Source organism: Trichechus manatus, unplaced genomic scaffold, assembly GCF_000243295.1.
Source record: "Trichechus manatus latirostris isolate Lorelei unplaced genomic scaffold, TriManLat1.0 scaffold00008, whole genome shotgun sequence".
Lineage (NCBI taxonomy): Eukaryota > Metazoa > Chordata > Mammalia > Sirenia > Trichechidae > Trichechus > Trichechus manatus.
The window spans coordinates 28,262,681-28,279,213 of record NW_004443944.1 but is presented as its reverse complement, the minus strand read 5'-3'; the positions used below and the strand labels follow the sequence as shown (position 1 = coordinate 28,279,213).

The 16,533-nt window shown below is 37.0% G+C and overlaps 1 protein-coding gene across 4 annotated transcripts in view; it reads left to right on the top strand.

The window, feature by feature from the left end:
• The window catches only part of PHF20 (PHD finger protein 20), a 139,011-nt gene that overhangs the window by 60,788 nt on the left and 61,690 nt on the right, over positions 1-16,533 (top strand). For all 4 annotated transcript variants that reach the window (XM_023724969.1, XM_004370388.2, XM_023724981.1 and 1 more), the window contains 5 exons: positions 2,102-2,181; positions 5,421-5,808; positions 9,801-9,914; positions 10,822-11,010; positions 11,725-11,904. In XM_023724969.1, coding sequence (XP_023580737.1) covers positions 2,102-2,181; positions 5,421-5,808; positions 9,801-9,914; positions 10,822-11,010; positions 11,725-11,904 — 951 coding nt within the window. The remainder of the gene's footprint in view (positions 1-2,101; positions 2,182-5,420; positions 5,809-9,800; positions 9,915-10,821; positions 11,011-11,724; positions 11,905-16,533) is intronic.

Genomic DNA, 16,533 nt, shown 5'->3' with positions numbered 1-16,533 from the left:
TCTATTATAGCTTGTCATCTAATTGCTGATGTTTTTAACCAACCAAGCATAACTATATATCCTTATGTTTTGTTTGCTAGCCAGTTTCTTTCTGTTTTGGTGATGTCTGTGGCAATCACCTTCGTTTTATAATTACCACTAAAGGTCAATAGGTAATTCTGTGGCAGTGGTTCTCGTATTTTAGTGCACATCTGAATCATCTGGTTGTTGTTAGTTGCCATTGGGTGGGCTCAGATTCGTAACAACCTTATGCATAACAGAACGAAACATTGCCCGATCCTGCGTCATCTTCATGATTGTTGAGTTCATTGTTGTGGCCACTGTGCATTATGAGTGCCTTCCAACCTAAGGAGCTCATCTTTTAGCACCATATCAGACAATGTTTTGTTGTAATCCGTAGAGTTTTCATTGGCTGATTTTGGAAGTAGATCACCAGGCCTTTCTTCCTAGTCTGTCTTAGTCTGGAAACTCTACTGAAACCTGTCCACTATGGGTGACCCTGCTGGTATTTGAAATACCAGTGGCATAGCTTCCAGCATGATAGCAACATGCAAGCCACCAGTGTGACAGAGTGACAGATGGGTGATGGGAATCATCTGGAGGGCTTGTTAAAACACACATTTTTGTGTCTCACTGCCAGAGTTTCTGATTCAGTATATGTGAGGTGGGGCTGATAACTTGCATAGAATTGCTGATGCTGCTGTTTAGGGGACCATACTTTGAGAAGCTCTGGTCTGTAGTGAACCAGGCATTGTGTGAGAGAAAAACTGGTGTGAGATGTGGTCTCTGGCCTTGAGGAGCCTGCCTTTGAGTTGGAAGCTGTACTTATTTTAAGGTAGATGTAAGTGTGTGAGGGTCTGTGGGCCAGGTACCAAGTAAATCTTTGAGAAATTTAGAGCAGGGAGATATCTCCAGTAGCTGGGAAGTCAAGAAGCTTTTATACAACTTTTGTAGTCATTTAAGCTGGATGCTTAAGGATCAGTAAGATTTGGGTAAGCCAAGCAGATGAGGGCCACATTCTGCTTTTATTAAAGCAGGAAAACACTTCTGATAAAAATATCGAGGTGGAAGTGTCATAAGGCAACTTCAGTGGATGGCAAGAAGCTAGTCACTTTGAGTTGGTGGGTATTGTATCTTGGTAATTAGAAATAAGGTTTGGAAAATGATTGCATTCTTCTACTCCCAGCCCTCCAGATTTTTTTTTTTTTACCTTCTGTGTTAGGTGGGAGATTGGTCCTGAAAACTGAACATCTCTTCACTGGTAATCTTGACAAGATTAAAGCATTGATTCTTTTTTTTTTTTAATCCCCAGGACAAAAAGGAATATATGATATGGATGGGTTCTAATATGCAAAAGTGAAAACTATTGCTTTGTGTGCAACTAATGAAAACTTTTGTAGGTGAATGCCTTATTTGGGAAGATAAAATTATTTGGGTCACCAGCTTACATTTTCTAACAGGGAACGATCCTTGTTGAACATTTTTTTAATTGTGATAAATCTGTATGTCACAAAACATTGTTCATCTCATTTGTTGAACATTTTTTTCTAATGGGATAAAACTGACAGCGTAGAACGTACTGTTGCTAGTATTTTGGCAAAATCTGTATTTTTAAATATTGTAATGTGAACATAATTCATATGAATTTTAAGATTAATGTGAGCCTCCGCTAAAAACTTGATGCCTTTAGCGGAATGGTTAATGTTTCTCTTAAAATTTAAAAGATATTAGTAACCCCAGCCCAGAAAATAAAAATTAAATTATAAAAATTAATAATTCACGAAGGAATAAAATAAATCTGCATTTTCTTCACATTCTTTTTTTTTTTTTACCATTCTTGGTCTAAATTTAGTTCAAGTGTTTTTTTTTTTTATTTCCATGAGGCATTATAAAAATAATAAAACTTACTATGTAATATTGACTAAGAAATGAAGACAAGCATACTATTATCTTGGGCATAAGTAAGGCTGAATATGATTCTTAAACAGTTTGACTCCCATAAGTTTATTATGTGGTTGGTGCTCCCTTGTGTTTATACTTTGAAAAGTTGCTGTTTTCATGAAACTGCAAGTTAAAATCATGGTATCTTCTTGAATTTTAGGTACTTACACTGTGAAATTTTATGATGGAGTAGTTCAGACTGTCAAACATATTCATGTCAAAGCTTTTTCCAAAGATCAGGTGAGAAACATGGTTTTGCTTTGTGGTATGAATAATGCTAACATTGTAGTTTTGTTTCTCAAATAGAGATATTACATTTGCTTATGATGGCAAAAGTCTTATTTCCTCCATCTAACACAATTTCACCAGAAAATAACAAGTTTTCTGAAAATGTAAATATTTGTCTTTCTTTGCTTTTTCCTTTTAACACAGATTATTTTTTTCCAAAAGCACCAAGTACTTGGATATCATTGCCTATTATTTGTTTTCCTCCAAAGTGCCTCATTGTCATTATTTTTTCTCTCTGTGCCCTGCCCTTGGAACTGTCACTGATTGCAGGGAACTTGTGTAAACGTTTGAGGAGACCTAGAACATGTTTTTCTCCTCATCTAGCTTTGTCCTTCATCTTGGGACCATGACCAGTTGGTTTATAGAGCTTCTGTTTGGCATAGATTTGACAACCACTTGCCCTAGATGTATCTCGGTTGAAAATATTGTATCCTATGGTCCTAGTCACCATGTGTGTACTTAACCAAGCACATGGCCTGAGTTTTGATACTGAATATATGGTCGACACAGATATGGGATATCTAGAAGTGTTGTCTACTTTCTTCATGTCCTCCCCTCCCCCTTTAGTCTTGTTCATGTTTATATTTAAATGGAATAGTTGAGGGGAAAGTAGAGATCAAAAATTGGATACTGGTGTTTTTTAAAAATTCTGATTGTTAAACTGGTTTTAGCTGTGGAGATAGCTAACGCCAGTTAATAAAAATTTTGTCACTAAGACATTATAACTGATTACTCACATTTTTGGAAGGTGTTGATATGACAGTATTTGTTGATGTTGTAACTGGTTGTGTCTTGTGACGATCAAATGCTTCTACTTGTCACAGATTTTAGTAAATTCTTCTGTATATACATTTAGCCATTTCAAAGATCATGATACATGACACCTTGAAAAGTAGCCTCAAGAATGTTTTTGCCTTTTGTTGTTTTTCCTCCTCAGAAAATTGACAAAATTATGACGCTTTTGCTGTGAAGATGTTTACCTTTTGATTAGTTGCCCCTTAGGCACCTAAAGAACTACACAGAACTCTCAAATGTTATTTGGCCTTAAATCTGGCAGTTTTTGTGTTAGGTTTGTGGAATGAGTTAATAACGATAAAGGCTTGTATTATGAACTTGTCCAGAATTATCAGTTGTATCCATATCTCCCCAGATGGAAGTCCAGGGCTCCAAATAACAAACATTCAACTGTTCACTTGTGCACTTAGTAAATTAATCGATGGCACTCATGGTCCTTTGGCTTGGAGGTGGGCACCTTACCCAGTGAGGATTTGTGGGCGCCTCAGTTCTCAATTCCCAGCTGCCTCTGAGTGTGTCTCACCTCGTCTCAGACCTGGCAGGTTGGCAAGCACAGGCCCATGACCTCTTTTTTTTCAAGAGGGTATGGTACTTTGGCTAAATGACTTCTCATATCTCTCCAACCCTAGGAATTTAGGGTTCTGTTGTGGCCACTCACAAAGAAAAACTTAATAAAATATGTCATGGACAAATTTTAAGCTTTCTTTATATTGTATTAGAATAGATTGATATTTTTTCTATAAAACTGTACTACCCTAAACATTTTGATAATCTATATTTTAGTAACATTTATCTTTTTTTGAAGTTACAAAAATAATATATGTTTATTGTAGAAAATTTAGAAAGTACAGAAAAGCACAAAGAAAGTAAAAACTCTATAATCCTATCATCCAGATAAAATTGCTCTTAACACTTTGGAGTATATCCTGTGTTTTTTGTTAAACATATACGTGTCTGTATATATATATTTCTTTTCAAAACTGGAGTCATGTGGTATATATACTACTATTCTATAACTTGCTCTTTTCTTTTAACAAAGTAACATTTTTCCAAGTTCCTTAATATTCTATGAGAATATGGCTTTTAATGGCTATCTACATAACCTGTACATACACAACCTTACTTTGTGTAACCAATTCCCTAACGGTTGATCGTTAAGGATATTTGTACATCTGGGTGTACAAATCTGATTATTCTGTTAGCAAATTCCATTTCTAGGAATTTATTCTACTTCAAAAGTATAAACTTTTAAGTCTTTTGACCCAAATTTCCAAGGCACTTCTCCACCCAGAAAGGTGGTTGCAGTTTATATTTCTACCAGCAGTGTCTGAGAATGCCTGTTCTCAAACCTTGCTGCTTTCAGAATGATTTTTGAGACTTTAAAAAAAAAAAGTACATATATATATATATATATCCTTTTAGGCTCTAGCCCCAGAGAGTCTCCTTGTTTATTTTTCTTTATGGACAGATTAATGATGTACTTGCTGTGTATTTAGGCATTCGTTTCTACTCCTGGCAAAAATCTATGTGCCTACTGTGTGCTAGGTGCTAGAGATTCCATATGAACATGATATGGTAGTCCCTGTTCTTGAGGTCTCGAAGAGAAATGCATACACAAATATAATTGTAGTTTTGGCAACTCCAGAGCTTTCAGAGCTGGCTTGGTTATGAGTCAGTCACAATAGTATGCAAGATTTTAAGGATGAATTTTAAAGAAAGTAATTTAGGAGGAAAGTAACCAAGGAACAGTTATTTCCTTTTGATGGGAGAAAACTCAGATTAGCTCAGGAACATAGTAGGTGACTTGTTGGACCAAGCACAGCCATTAACCAGTAGAGGAAGCAGAGACTCTGGTTCTGGGTTGGACAGTCCTTACAGCTTTCTTGTTCATTCTCCAGTTACCAGTTTGAGTTCTCTTTTACACAAGGAATCAGAATACGCTGACCAGTTTGAGTTCTTTTCTACACGAGATATCAGAATATGCTGGCAAACTGGGCCAGGTTTCGGAAAAGCCTTGAGCCTATGCAGTCATGGAGGGGGAGATGAGAAGGACGGGGCATGTATTTTCTTAGAATACCCCTGTCTGAAAGATTGCTTTCTAGAACAGGTTCCTAGGGTAGTTATTTGTCTGTCTCCTTAATTATTTTCTAGAGACTTATTAATAAGGCAGATTGCTCTGTCTCTGAAGGAATTGAACATGGCTGTTGTTTTCTTTAAACATAGGCTTGGTTTTGAAAACTGAGAGTGGTTATTTTTATGATGCTTTGCATTATGTGACCAGGCATGTGTCCTCTTTTAATTTCTTTGTTTGTCTTCATAACTTTGCAAAAAACCTCCTGATTTTATATTTGCAAGTAATCACAAAGTGTGTTTCATCGCTATTTTGCTCATTTTAGAATATTGTGGGTAATGCTAGGCCTAAAGAAACAGATCACAAAAGTCTTTCATCATCTCCTGATAAACGAGAGAAGTTTAAAGAGCAGAGAAAAGCCACGGTCAATGTGAAGAAAGACAAAGAGGACAAAGCCTTAAAAACAGAAAAGCGACCCAAGCAGCCTGATAAAGAAGGAAAGCTAATTGGCTCTGAAAAGGGAAAGGTATCAGAGAAAAGCCTTCCCAAGAACGAGAAGGAAGATAAGGAAAACATTTCAGAAAATGACAGGGAATATTCTGGAGATGCTCAAGTGGATAAGAAACCTGAAAATGACCTTGTGAAGAGTCCACAAGAAAACTTGAGGGAGCCTAAAAGAAAACGAGGCAGACCCCCTTCCATAGCTCCTACTGGTGAGTTTCCCAAGTGGGCTCTGCAGTGGGCAATGCCGGAGTGTTCTTCTGTGGCCCTTTGTGGTTCTTTATAACTTCTGTACTTCAATCCTTCATTTTTCTGACTGACTTTGAATCATCTTGCGATCTGAAAACCAGTCGTGTCTGTGGAGCTGAATTTTAAGTGAGGCATGTCACCAGATGAACATAAATTGGGAAGCATGTCCATGACTGAGCTTCTAGGGTGGTAGATAACTGTCCACTAGATACTTTTGCTTAGATGATAAAACATAACCTCTTGAATCTTGGGTTTATTAATCAGCTAAGGCCTTTTGCTTATGCCCATTTGAATGATCTTATTTTAAGTAAGTGTAATAGAACCGGGGATCAGGAAATAACAGTGTTTTTTTTTTAAATTATTTATTTTGTTGTAGGAAATAATAGTTTTAATGAGGCAGACATGAAGGAAAAAAGGAGAAGTAAATAAGGGTGTGGGCCTCCACTCTGAAGGAGGTGGGGCCAAAGGAACACTAGAACAAGGGAGTCATGGGTGCATTTTGAAATTGAGCTCTCTAGAGAGTAGTTATTGACAGCAAATTTTTACAGTCTAAATGAAAAGTTGAGATGGCTAGTTGGTAAGAGTCAAGGTTATATGGTATGGATTTAGGGAAGAAACCAAGTTGAAATTTGGAATTCTTCTAGAATGCCCGAGAGTGAAACATGTCCTGAATTTCCTCCTAAACCACATACTCATTCTCCAGGTCCGTTCATTGACTTAAAGGGTCTCTGGACTGAACTCTGCCTGGGATTCGGTGGTCTTCAAGCATGCTTACTTGCATATTCCTTACGTGAATATTGAAAAGCTATGAACCCCCTAGCACGTTTTAAAGTGATATTTGTTTTTCTTTCCTCGCAAGTTTAAATAGCTGTAGAGAATATGTTTAAAATATAAAATATGTCATAAAATGTATTTTCATCAAAGCTGTGGAACTACAGATTTAGCTCATTAGCGTACCCTTATGATGTAGAATGCAAAGCCAGTCCTCTCTGTCAAACAGTCAGCTACATCAGACTTAATTTCTGTGGAAAAATGTCTACTTTAATTTATTTCACATAAATCGTACTCACTCCCAGTGATGACCTTCTCACATCTGAATTCCAATTTTAAGATAGGAAATTAGATACTAGATTGATTTGGCCCCTGCGTGAAATAAGGCGCCCTCTCCTTCATTGGAAACTTTGGTGGCATACTGTTTAAGAGCTACGGCTGCTAACCAAAAGGTCGGCGATTCAAATTGACCATGTGCTCCTTGGAAACCTATGGGGCAGTTCTACTCTGTCCTGTCGGGTCGCTATGAGTCGGAATCGACTCGATGGCAACGGGTTTGGTTTGGTTTGGTTTTTGGTCTCCTTCATTGGTTGTAACTGGGTTTCACCCTCAATAGCTGAGCATGACAGAATTGTTTCTTTAGTTAGGCCTAGACCTGCGCTGTTCGGTATGGTCTCCACATGTGGCTATTGAACACTTGAAATGTGGCTAGTCCAAATTGAGATGTGCTGTAAGTATAAAATACACACTGTATTTCAAATACTTAGTATAAAAAAATGTAAAATACCCCATTAATTTCTATATTGATTATATGTTGAAATGATGTTGTTGGATGTATTGGGTTAAATAAAATATATTTTAAAAATTTCACTTTTTTAAGAAAACTTCTTAACATGACTACTAAAATTTTTAAAATTAAATGTGTGGCTTGCATTTGTGGCTCTTATTATATTTCTGTTGGACAGCACTGGACTAAATTCACTGGCTCTCTCAGTGAGGTTCCAGAAGGGAATTAGGCCCTAATGCCTAAGGCATCTATAATCTGTAACGAATTGATTTCTCTTCTGTGCACCGAGAATGGTACTAGTAATGTACCACCCTTGGAAGAACTGAGAAAATAACCTCTGTGTTCTATATTCAGATGAGGAACCCCAGTTCAGAAGGGCTGGGGGTTTTAAACCCCTGGGCAGTGTACCATTGTAAGATGTAAGATGAGTGATAGGTGGGTCTTTTTATGTAAAGTGAGAGAAGGTCATTTGAAAAGGAGATGTGAAAAATGTGAGCTGGCTAATTCTGATGTGTCCTCAGCTCAGTTTACCAGTTACTGTCAAGTCCACCCGACTCATAGCAACCCCATATGTGTTAGAGTAGTACTGTTGCTCCATAGGGTTTTCAATGGCTGATTTTCTGGAAGTAGGCCGCTAGGCCTTTCTTCTAAGGCCCCTCTGGTTGAACTTAAATCTCCCCTTTTAGTTAGCAGCCAAGTGCATTAATCATTTGCACCATGTAAGGATTCCTCCAGCTCAGTTTAGGAAAGAGTATATATGGGAATATATATAGTTGTTTGTAGTTTGTACCCCAGTTTGCAGACTATCCCCATGAAGGCCACATGACTTAACTCAGATTAAAAAAAAAATAAAAATAAAGAGGGAGGTATTTAGTTTGTAGCTTTTGTTTTATTTAAGGGTAGGATTTCATACTAGATAGGATAAGTCTAATAGAGAAAGGGTATTTTCCAAGCTTACTGTTAACACTAGCTCTGCCTCAGTCCTCCCATATCAGAATCTCTGGGATAGTGCCTGGGAATGGGAATTGTTAAAGTTTGCATATGATTCTTGCTGTAAGAAGAATTTGGGAAACCCTTAAGTTTTGTATAGTCAGCCCTGATTTGTATATGGTATCAAAGGGAAGAAGGCTTGCCAAATATCCCACATATATTTTAAATCCCCTTAAAAAGTTGTTTGGAATAAGGTCATTGACTTAGTGGAGCCCTGAGCTCCCTAGACTGTACGAAACTGATTGAAGCAGGATCTGAGCTATTTAGAGAAGGTTGTTTGTATTTAATTTGGAATGTGTGTGATCTCCAAGTTCCCACCACTTGGAATAGAATAATGTTGGCACATTTGGCAAGATTGGACACAGGAAGAGCCAATAAAGAGTTCAGCACTCTGATCAGATTCGCTTCCTCAGAACCAAGCCCTGTCTCTGGTTCTGTTGTTTGACATGTAGATCTGAAGCTACTGGTCTTAGATAAGTCTTCTCTCTCCTCCCTCTTTTCCCTTTCTTTCCGTTTTTCTCTCTTCTTCTTTCTCCCTTTCCCCTTCCTCTTCCTTCTTCTCCCTTTCCTTAAACCCCTTACCTCTGTCTTCCCTCCAAGCTTTCTATTGTCTTTTCCTTTGTTCTCTCTTTTGCCTGCTTTTCAGATTCTTATCTTTCTGGATTGGGAAGAGCTTCGTAAGTGTTAGGTGTTAAAAAAAAGAGTGAGTACCATCCAAGGGTTTAGCATCTGCACTGCTACATTATGTCAGAGCTAGATTTGCTAGGGATCAGCAGCAGTGCCTGGAACACTGACTGTCAAATAGTGTAGTCTTATGAGGTTTTTTGGATTGTTTGTAAGAGGAACTAAATGTTGACATCATTTTTGGTCTTCAAAACTAGGACCAACGCCAAAATATCTAATTTTGCAAGTAGAGATTGGGAACAGTAATCAAGTACTAGCCCCAGGGCACACATTTTAGGAATTTACCTGCTTAGTGGATTTCTGGAGTATTGGCTAGGTCACATTTGGATGAGAAGATTTGAAGGTGATAAAAATGACTTCAGAGTTTTTTGTTTCATTCTTGTTATTGCCCTTGTACTTTTGTGTTTTAAAACAGTCATGTTGGGTGTGGTGTTTTAAAAAGAGGGTTTTGGGAGAGAAGTGTATGACTGGAGCTGGGTCATAGGACAGACTGAAGAAAAAGAGATTCAGGAGTTGAAGTCCAGGGTGTCAGCATCTCCCATAAGGAGGTAATTCTCATCCATTTCACTTTTTTTCTTCTGTCTTAAGTAAAAAAGCCCTTATGAGGGTCTATTTATCATGCAAGGATGTCTGTGTATATGTATGCTTATATATAAAAAATCAGAGATTAGACCACTAAAAAATTACGTATCTTTTTTTATGTGATTTTTATATACATCGTAGCTGTGGATTCAAACTCTAAAACTTTGCAACCAATAACATTGGAATTGAGAAGACGGAAAATATCAAAAGGAAGTGAAGTCCCATTAAAACGTCCTCGGCTTGACAAAAATTCATGTGAGTCTCTAGTTTGTGTATGTGGCTAGAACTTGACATTGACTGGATTGGGACCATTGCTACCTATTGATTCTGACTCATAGTGACCCCATGTGTTACATAGTAGAACTACTCTATAGAGTTTTCTTGGCTGTAATCTTTACAAAAGCATATCTCCAGGTCTTTTCTTCTGCAGTGCCACTGGATGGGTTTGAACTGCCAACTTTTAGGTTAGTAATCAAACCCACACCACTTGTGCCAGTCAGCCTCCCTTGTATCCATGCTGTCTCTTATTCCCTTTAGGCTCTAATGCTTGTCCCTGATTATAGGAGCCAATATGAGTGGGATGTGGCTGGATGAGAAAGAGTTTTTGCTATAAGAAAAATCCCAAAGCACAGACTGTATTCATGTCGGGTTCAGTGGTGTCATTTCCATACCCATAAGCTGTACATTTGAGTTGGATTCCACTGGAAATTTAATGGCTTAGAAGGAGGTGGATTTCATATGCTTAGTGAAACTTTAAAAATACCACTTACTGATTTTTTATTTTAATACCCTTTTGGCTCCAAAAAGGATTTATGATGGTTCTAAGTAAGGCTCTTTTAAACCTTACTGACTTTGGAAGTTAGTACATGGATTTTATGTTGGGAAGCTCCAAAATAGAACTTAGTTGCCAAGATTGGGACATGACCTTGGCACGTATTTTTAAACTGTGAATTCTTAAATAAATAAAATTCTATCCTGGAAGAGTGACTGTGCTGTTACTTAAAACTATAAACTAGGAAGAGATACTTACTTTCGTAGTGGTCTAACATTTTAGAAGTTTCTCTGTAAAGCCCTTAGAGAGACTACCAGCCCAGAAGTCTGTAGTAGCAGAGTTATTTCTTCTTGTTGGTCTCTTGACTACAACTCTCTTAATGGTTTATAGCCCAAGAAAAGTCAAAAAACTACTCGGAAAACACTGACAAAGACTTATCAAGGAGACGATCCTCCAGGCTGTCCACTAATGGGACCCATGAGATCCTAGATCCTGACTTGGTTGTATCAGATTTGGTTAATGCAGTTGATGCGGATCCTTTGCAAGACACATCGTCTAGTGCCAAGGAATCTGAAGAAGGTGAGTCAGTGTCTGTTCTAGAATTGTCTTACCAACTTGGTGCTATCTAGTGAGAACCAATCTAAACCATTGTGTACTGCCTTCCACAAGTATGAGATGATCTTGAAATGGAGTTATTGAATGGCAGCAGTGTTTTTGTAATATGTTGTCCTTCAACTGATTTAATAGACAAACTTTCTGTGCACATTTGTGATTGGTTTTGTTTATATACCTCTGAATGTTGGGTTGGAGGCACAGTGCTTGAAGAATCCTGCCTCTGTCTGTCCTTCTGGTGCCATCTCATTCTATGCCTCTGCCTTTTTGCAAATACTTCCAGCAGATTCCTCCCTTCATTTAGCCTCTTATTAGCCTTTTCCTTTGCTCACAACCCTGGCTTTATGTGCTGGAACCTGTTAATGTATATTGTGAAATGAATGACTTCCCCTAAAAAGCCCCCGGCTTTCTTAGTCTGTTGTGCAATTCTTGGCTCCCAGATTATATGCATATATCCAAACCAAACCCATTGCCGTCGAGTTGATTCCAATTCATAGCAGCCCTATAGGGTTTCCAAGGCTGTAAATCTTTACGGAAGCAGACTGCCACATCTTTCTCCCACGGAGCCACTAGTGATTTCCAACCGCCAACCTTTTGGTTACCAGTAGAACGCTTTAACCACTGTATCATCAGGGCTCTGTATACATGTAAATGTTCCCCAAACGTTCTTTTTTCTTGTAGGTCATTTGAAATCTCCTTTGAAAGCTGGACAGGTCTCATCTGCACTAACTTGCCACTCCCTTGGGGATGGACTAGGGGCTACAGGTTTGGAGTTGAACTGCAAATCAATGGGAGAAAACGCTATGAAAACGGAACCAGCCTCTACCCTTGCGGAGTTACAGGATATTTCGACTGTTACAGGTTCGTATTTAGAGTTAACAATCCTCTTCTCATATATACTTTTGCTTCTGCTTTGATTATAAATAAACAGACAAAAAATTGACTTAACTTTTCTAATAATGTTTTTAATCTTTTATTAATAGTATTTCCTTATTTGATATTGATAAGTACTAAAACCCTTTTGTTTCTGATATTGATAATTTGTGTTCCCTCTCTTGTTCGGGATGGCTAAGGATTTAATAAGTTTTGTTGATTGTTTCAAAGAATCAACTTTTTACTTTGTTAATTTTCTCTATCGTGTTTTTAAGATTTCATTTATTTCTATTCTTATCCAAATTATTTTCTTCCTTCAACTTACTTTTCCTAGCTTCTTAAGGTGGAACCTTAGGTTAGATCTTCTTTTCTAATATGAGCATTTAAAGTCATAAATTTCCCTCTAAATACTGCTTTAGTTGTATTCTACAAATTTTGATATATGGTATTTTTCATTTTCATTCAATTCAAAATACCTTGTGATTTCTTTGTTGACCATGGGTTACTTAGAAGTGTGTTGTTTTCACTTCCAAATAGTTGGGCTTTTTTATAGATGCTTTTATGTTACTGATTTTTAATGTAATTCCACTGTGGTCAGAAAACATACTCTGTAGGATTTCAGTCTTTTTATATTTGTTGAGACTTATTTTATGGCCCAACATACGATCTGTCTTGGTGAATGTTCCATATGCACTTGCAAAGAATACATTTTCTGCCATCGCTGGTTCGTTGGTATAACATTACATATCTGTTAATTAAATCGAAGTAGTTGATAATGTTTTTCTGATCTATATCTTCGTTGATTTGTTTTTGTCTACTTCTGTCAGGTACAAAGATTGTGGTAACCATGTTTGTGGATTTTTCTATTTCTTCCTTTAATTCTGTCACTTTTTCTTAATGTTTTTTGAAATTCTGTTATTAGATGCATATACATTATAATTGTCATGTCTTCTTGATGAATTTCCCCTTTTATATAAGTCTGTCTTTGATAATACTCTTTGACTTGATGTCTACTTTATGTGATACTAATATAGGTATTTCAATTTTCTTTTGCTTACTGTTTACATGATATATCTTTTTCTTTTTCAACCTGTGTCTTTAAAGTGTGTGTGTTTTATAGACAATATATAGTTGGATCTTGCTTTTAGCTGTGATGTTTATTCTAATTACATTAAATATAATTGTTGATACAGTTGGTTTAAAGTCTGCTATTTCCTATTTGTTTTCTGTTTATCTTTACTGTTTTGTTTCTCTTTTCCACCTTTCATGTTTTTTAGGTTAACTGAATATCTTTTTAGAATTCCATTTTAATTTATTTATTAGATTTTAGCTACACTTATTATCATTTTTTACAGTTTACTCTAGTGATTATGATATATATCCTTAATTTTTCAGTTTACTTAATTTTGAACCACTCTGTGTAAAGTGTTGTATAGTTTCATTTGTTCCCCATCCTTTATACTCTAGTTGTCACATGAATCATATCTACATATGCTGTAAATCCCACAGTATAGTATTATAATTTCTGCTCTAAACAATCATTTTAAAGAAAATAAGACAAGGGAAAAAAGGTAGTCTTATTTATACACATATTTACCATTTATAGTGTTCTTCATTCCTTCCCGAAGATTCCCTTCAGCCTGAAGTACTTTCTTTAGCTTTTCTTGTAGTGTAGCTCTCCTGGTGACAGATTCTATTGAGTGTTTATCTGAACTTTCCTTTCACTTTCATTCTTGAAGGATGTTTTTACTGAATGTGGTATTTTTCTTTCAGTACTTTTAAGATGTTCATATTCGTCTATCCTCTTGTTTCTGATGAGAAATAAGTGGTCATTCATATCATAGTTCACCTGTTTGTAATGTGTTGTTTACTTTTTGCTGCTTTCAAGAGTTTTCATTATTTTGACTATCATATGTTTAGATTTGTTATAGTATGTCGCTTGCTTGGGGTTCATAGAGCTTGAATATGAAAATTGATGCCTTTCATCAAATTTCAGCCATTGTTTCCTTAAATATTTTTTTCCTATTCGATTTTCTGTGTCTTCTACTTTTAGTATTCAAGTTATACTTATGTTAGACCTTTTGATTTTGTCCAAAAGATAACTGAGACTGTTTGCTTCCCTTTTCTTTCTTTCTTTTTTTGAGTCTTTTCCTCGTTTTTCAAACTGAATAATTTCTTTTGATCTCTCTTCAAGTTTTCTGACTCTTTTCTTCTCTCAACTCCAATCTGCTGTTAAACTCATCTAGTAAAATTTTTCATTTCTAATGGTTTTTTAGTTCTAGAATTTCCTTTTGGTCCTTTCTTTTTATATTCTACTTCTCTGGTAAGATTTCCTGTTTATTCATTATGATCATAGTTTCAATAGCTGCTTTAAAATCTTTATCTACCAAGCCTAACATCTACATTATCTTGGGGTTAGTCTCCATTGGTTGACTTTTTTTTTTAAATTTTATTATGGTAAAATATATATAACAAAACATTTGCCACTTCACCTGTTTGTATGCGTACAATACAGTGACAGTAATTACATCCATCATGTTGTGCAGCCATCACCTCTATCCATTTCCAAAATTTTTTATTACCATTAACAGAAACTCAGGAGCTCTGGTGGTGCAACAGTTAAGCACTCAGTTACTAACCAAAAGGTTGGGAGTTTGAACTTAGTGGCACTGCAGGAGAAAGACCTGATGATCTGCTCCTGTAAAGATTTCAGCCTAGAAAATCCTATGAGACAATTCTGCTCTTTCACATGGGGTCTCTATGAGTTGAAATTGACTTGATGGCACCTAACAACAGCAACAGAAACTCAGTACCCCTTAAGCAATAACTCCCTCCCCATTTCCTCCTCCCACTCATCCCTGGTAACCACTAAAAAACTTTGGCTTATTATAGATATTTCATGTAAGTGGGATCATACAATATTTGTCCTTTCGTGTCTGACTATTTCACGTAGCATAATGTTTTCATGGTTCATTCATGTTGTATTGTGTGAGGACTTCTTTTTCTTCATGACTCTAAATAATATTCCATTGTTTGGATTCAACACATTTTGTTTATCCATTTATCTTGATGGACATTGAGTTTGTTTCCACCTTTTGGCTGTTGTGAATAGTACTGCAATGAACATTGGTGTACAAGTATCTGTTTGTGTCTCTGCTTTCAATTCTTGTGCGTATACCTAGGAGTGGAGTTGCTGGGTCATATGAAAATCGTTATGTTTAGCTTTTTGAGGAACACACCAAACTGTTTTCCACAGTGGCCTCACAATTTTACATTCCCACCACCAGTGGGGCAAGGGTTCCAGTTTCTCTACATCCTCACCAACACTTGTTTGTTTCCATTTTTCTGGTAATAGCCATCTTAGTGGGTGTGAAGTAGTATCTCATTATGGTTTTGATTTGCATTTCGCTAACGACTAATGGTGTTGAACATCTTTTCATGTGTTTATCGGCCACTTGTATTTCTTTGGTGAAATGTCTATTCAAGTCCTTTGCTTATTTTTCAATTGTGTTGTTTGTCTTTTTGTTGTTGAGTTGTCTGAATCAAACCAAACTCACTGTCATCAAATTGATTCCAACTCATAGCAACCCTATAGGACAGAGTGGAACTGCCCTATAGGGTTTCCAGGGCTATAATTTATTTATTTATTTTTTATTGTACTTTAGATGAAGGTTTACAGAACAAATAGTTTCTCATTAAATAGTCATTACACATATTGTTTTATGACATTGGTTAACAACCCCATGACATGTCAACACTCTCCTTTCTCGACCTTGGAGGACCTTTTTTTTGGTGAGAATATACATAACCAAAGTTACACTATTTCAAACATTTCTACATGTACAATTCAGTGACATCGATTGCATTCTTCCAATTGTGCTGCTATTCTCACTATCCTTTTCCAAATTACTCCATCACTGTTATCTTCAACTCACTGCCCCCAGGCTTCCCATCAAACCTTTTGAGTTGCCGTTGTCAGTTTGATCTCACATAGATAATTCTTTTTTTTTTGTACCTTAGATGAAGGTTTGCAGAACAAATAGTTTCTCCTTAAACAGTTAGTATACATATTGCCCTATGACAGTGGTTTAACAACCCCATGACATGTCAACACTGTCCCTTCTCAACCTTGGGTTCCCTATCTCCAGCTTTCCTGTCCCCTCCTGCCTTCTAGTCCTTGTCCTTGGACTGCTGTGCCTCATGAGTCCTGTTTTGTTTTATGAGGCTGTCCAATCCCCGGCTGAACGGTGAACTTCAGGAGTGACTTCACCACTGAGCTAAAAGGGTGCCTGGGGGCCATACTCTCGGGGTTTCTCCAGTCTGTCAGGTCAGTAAATCTGGTCTTTTTTTTTTGTGAGTTAGAATTTTGTTCTACATCCTTTTCCAGCTCTGTCCAGGACCCTGTATTGTGATCCTGGTGCGAGCAGTCAGTGGTGGTAGCCGGCCACTATCTAGCTGTACTGGACTCAGTCTGGTAGAGGCCGTGGTAGCTGTGGTCCGTTAGTCCTTTGGACTAATCTTTTCCTTGTATCTTGTTCTCTTCATTCTCCCTTGCTCCCGAAGGGGTGAGACCAGTGGAGTATCTTAGATGGCTGCTTACAGGCTTTTTTTTTTTTT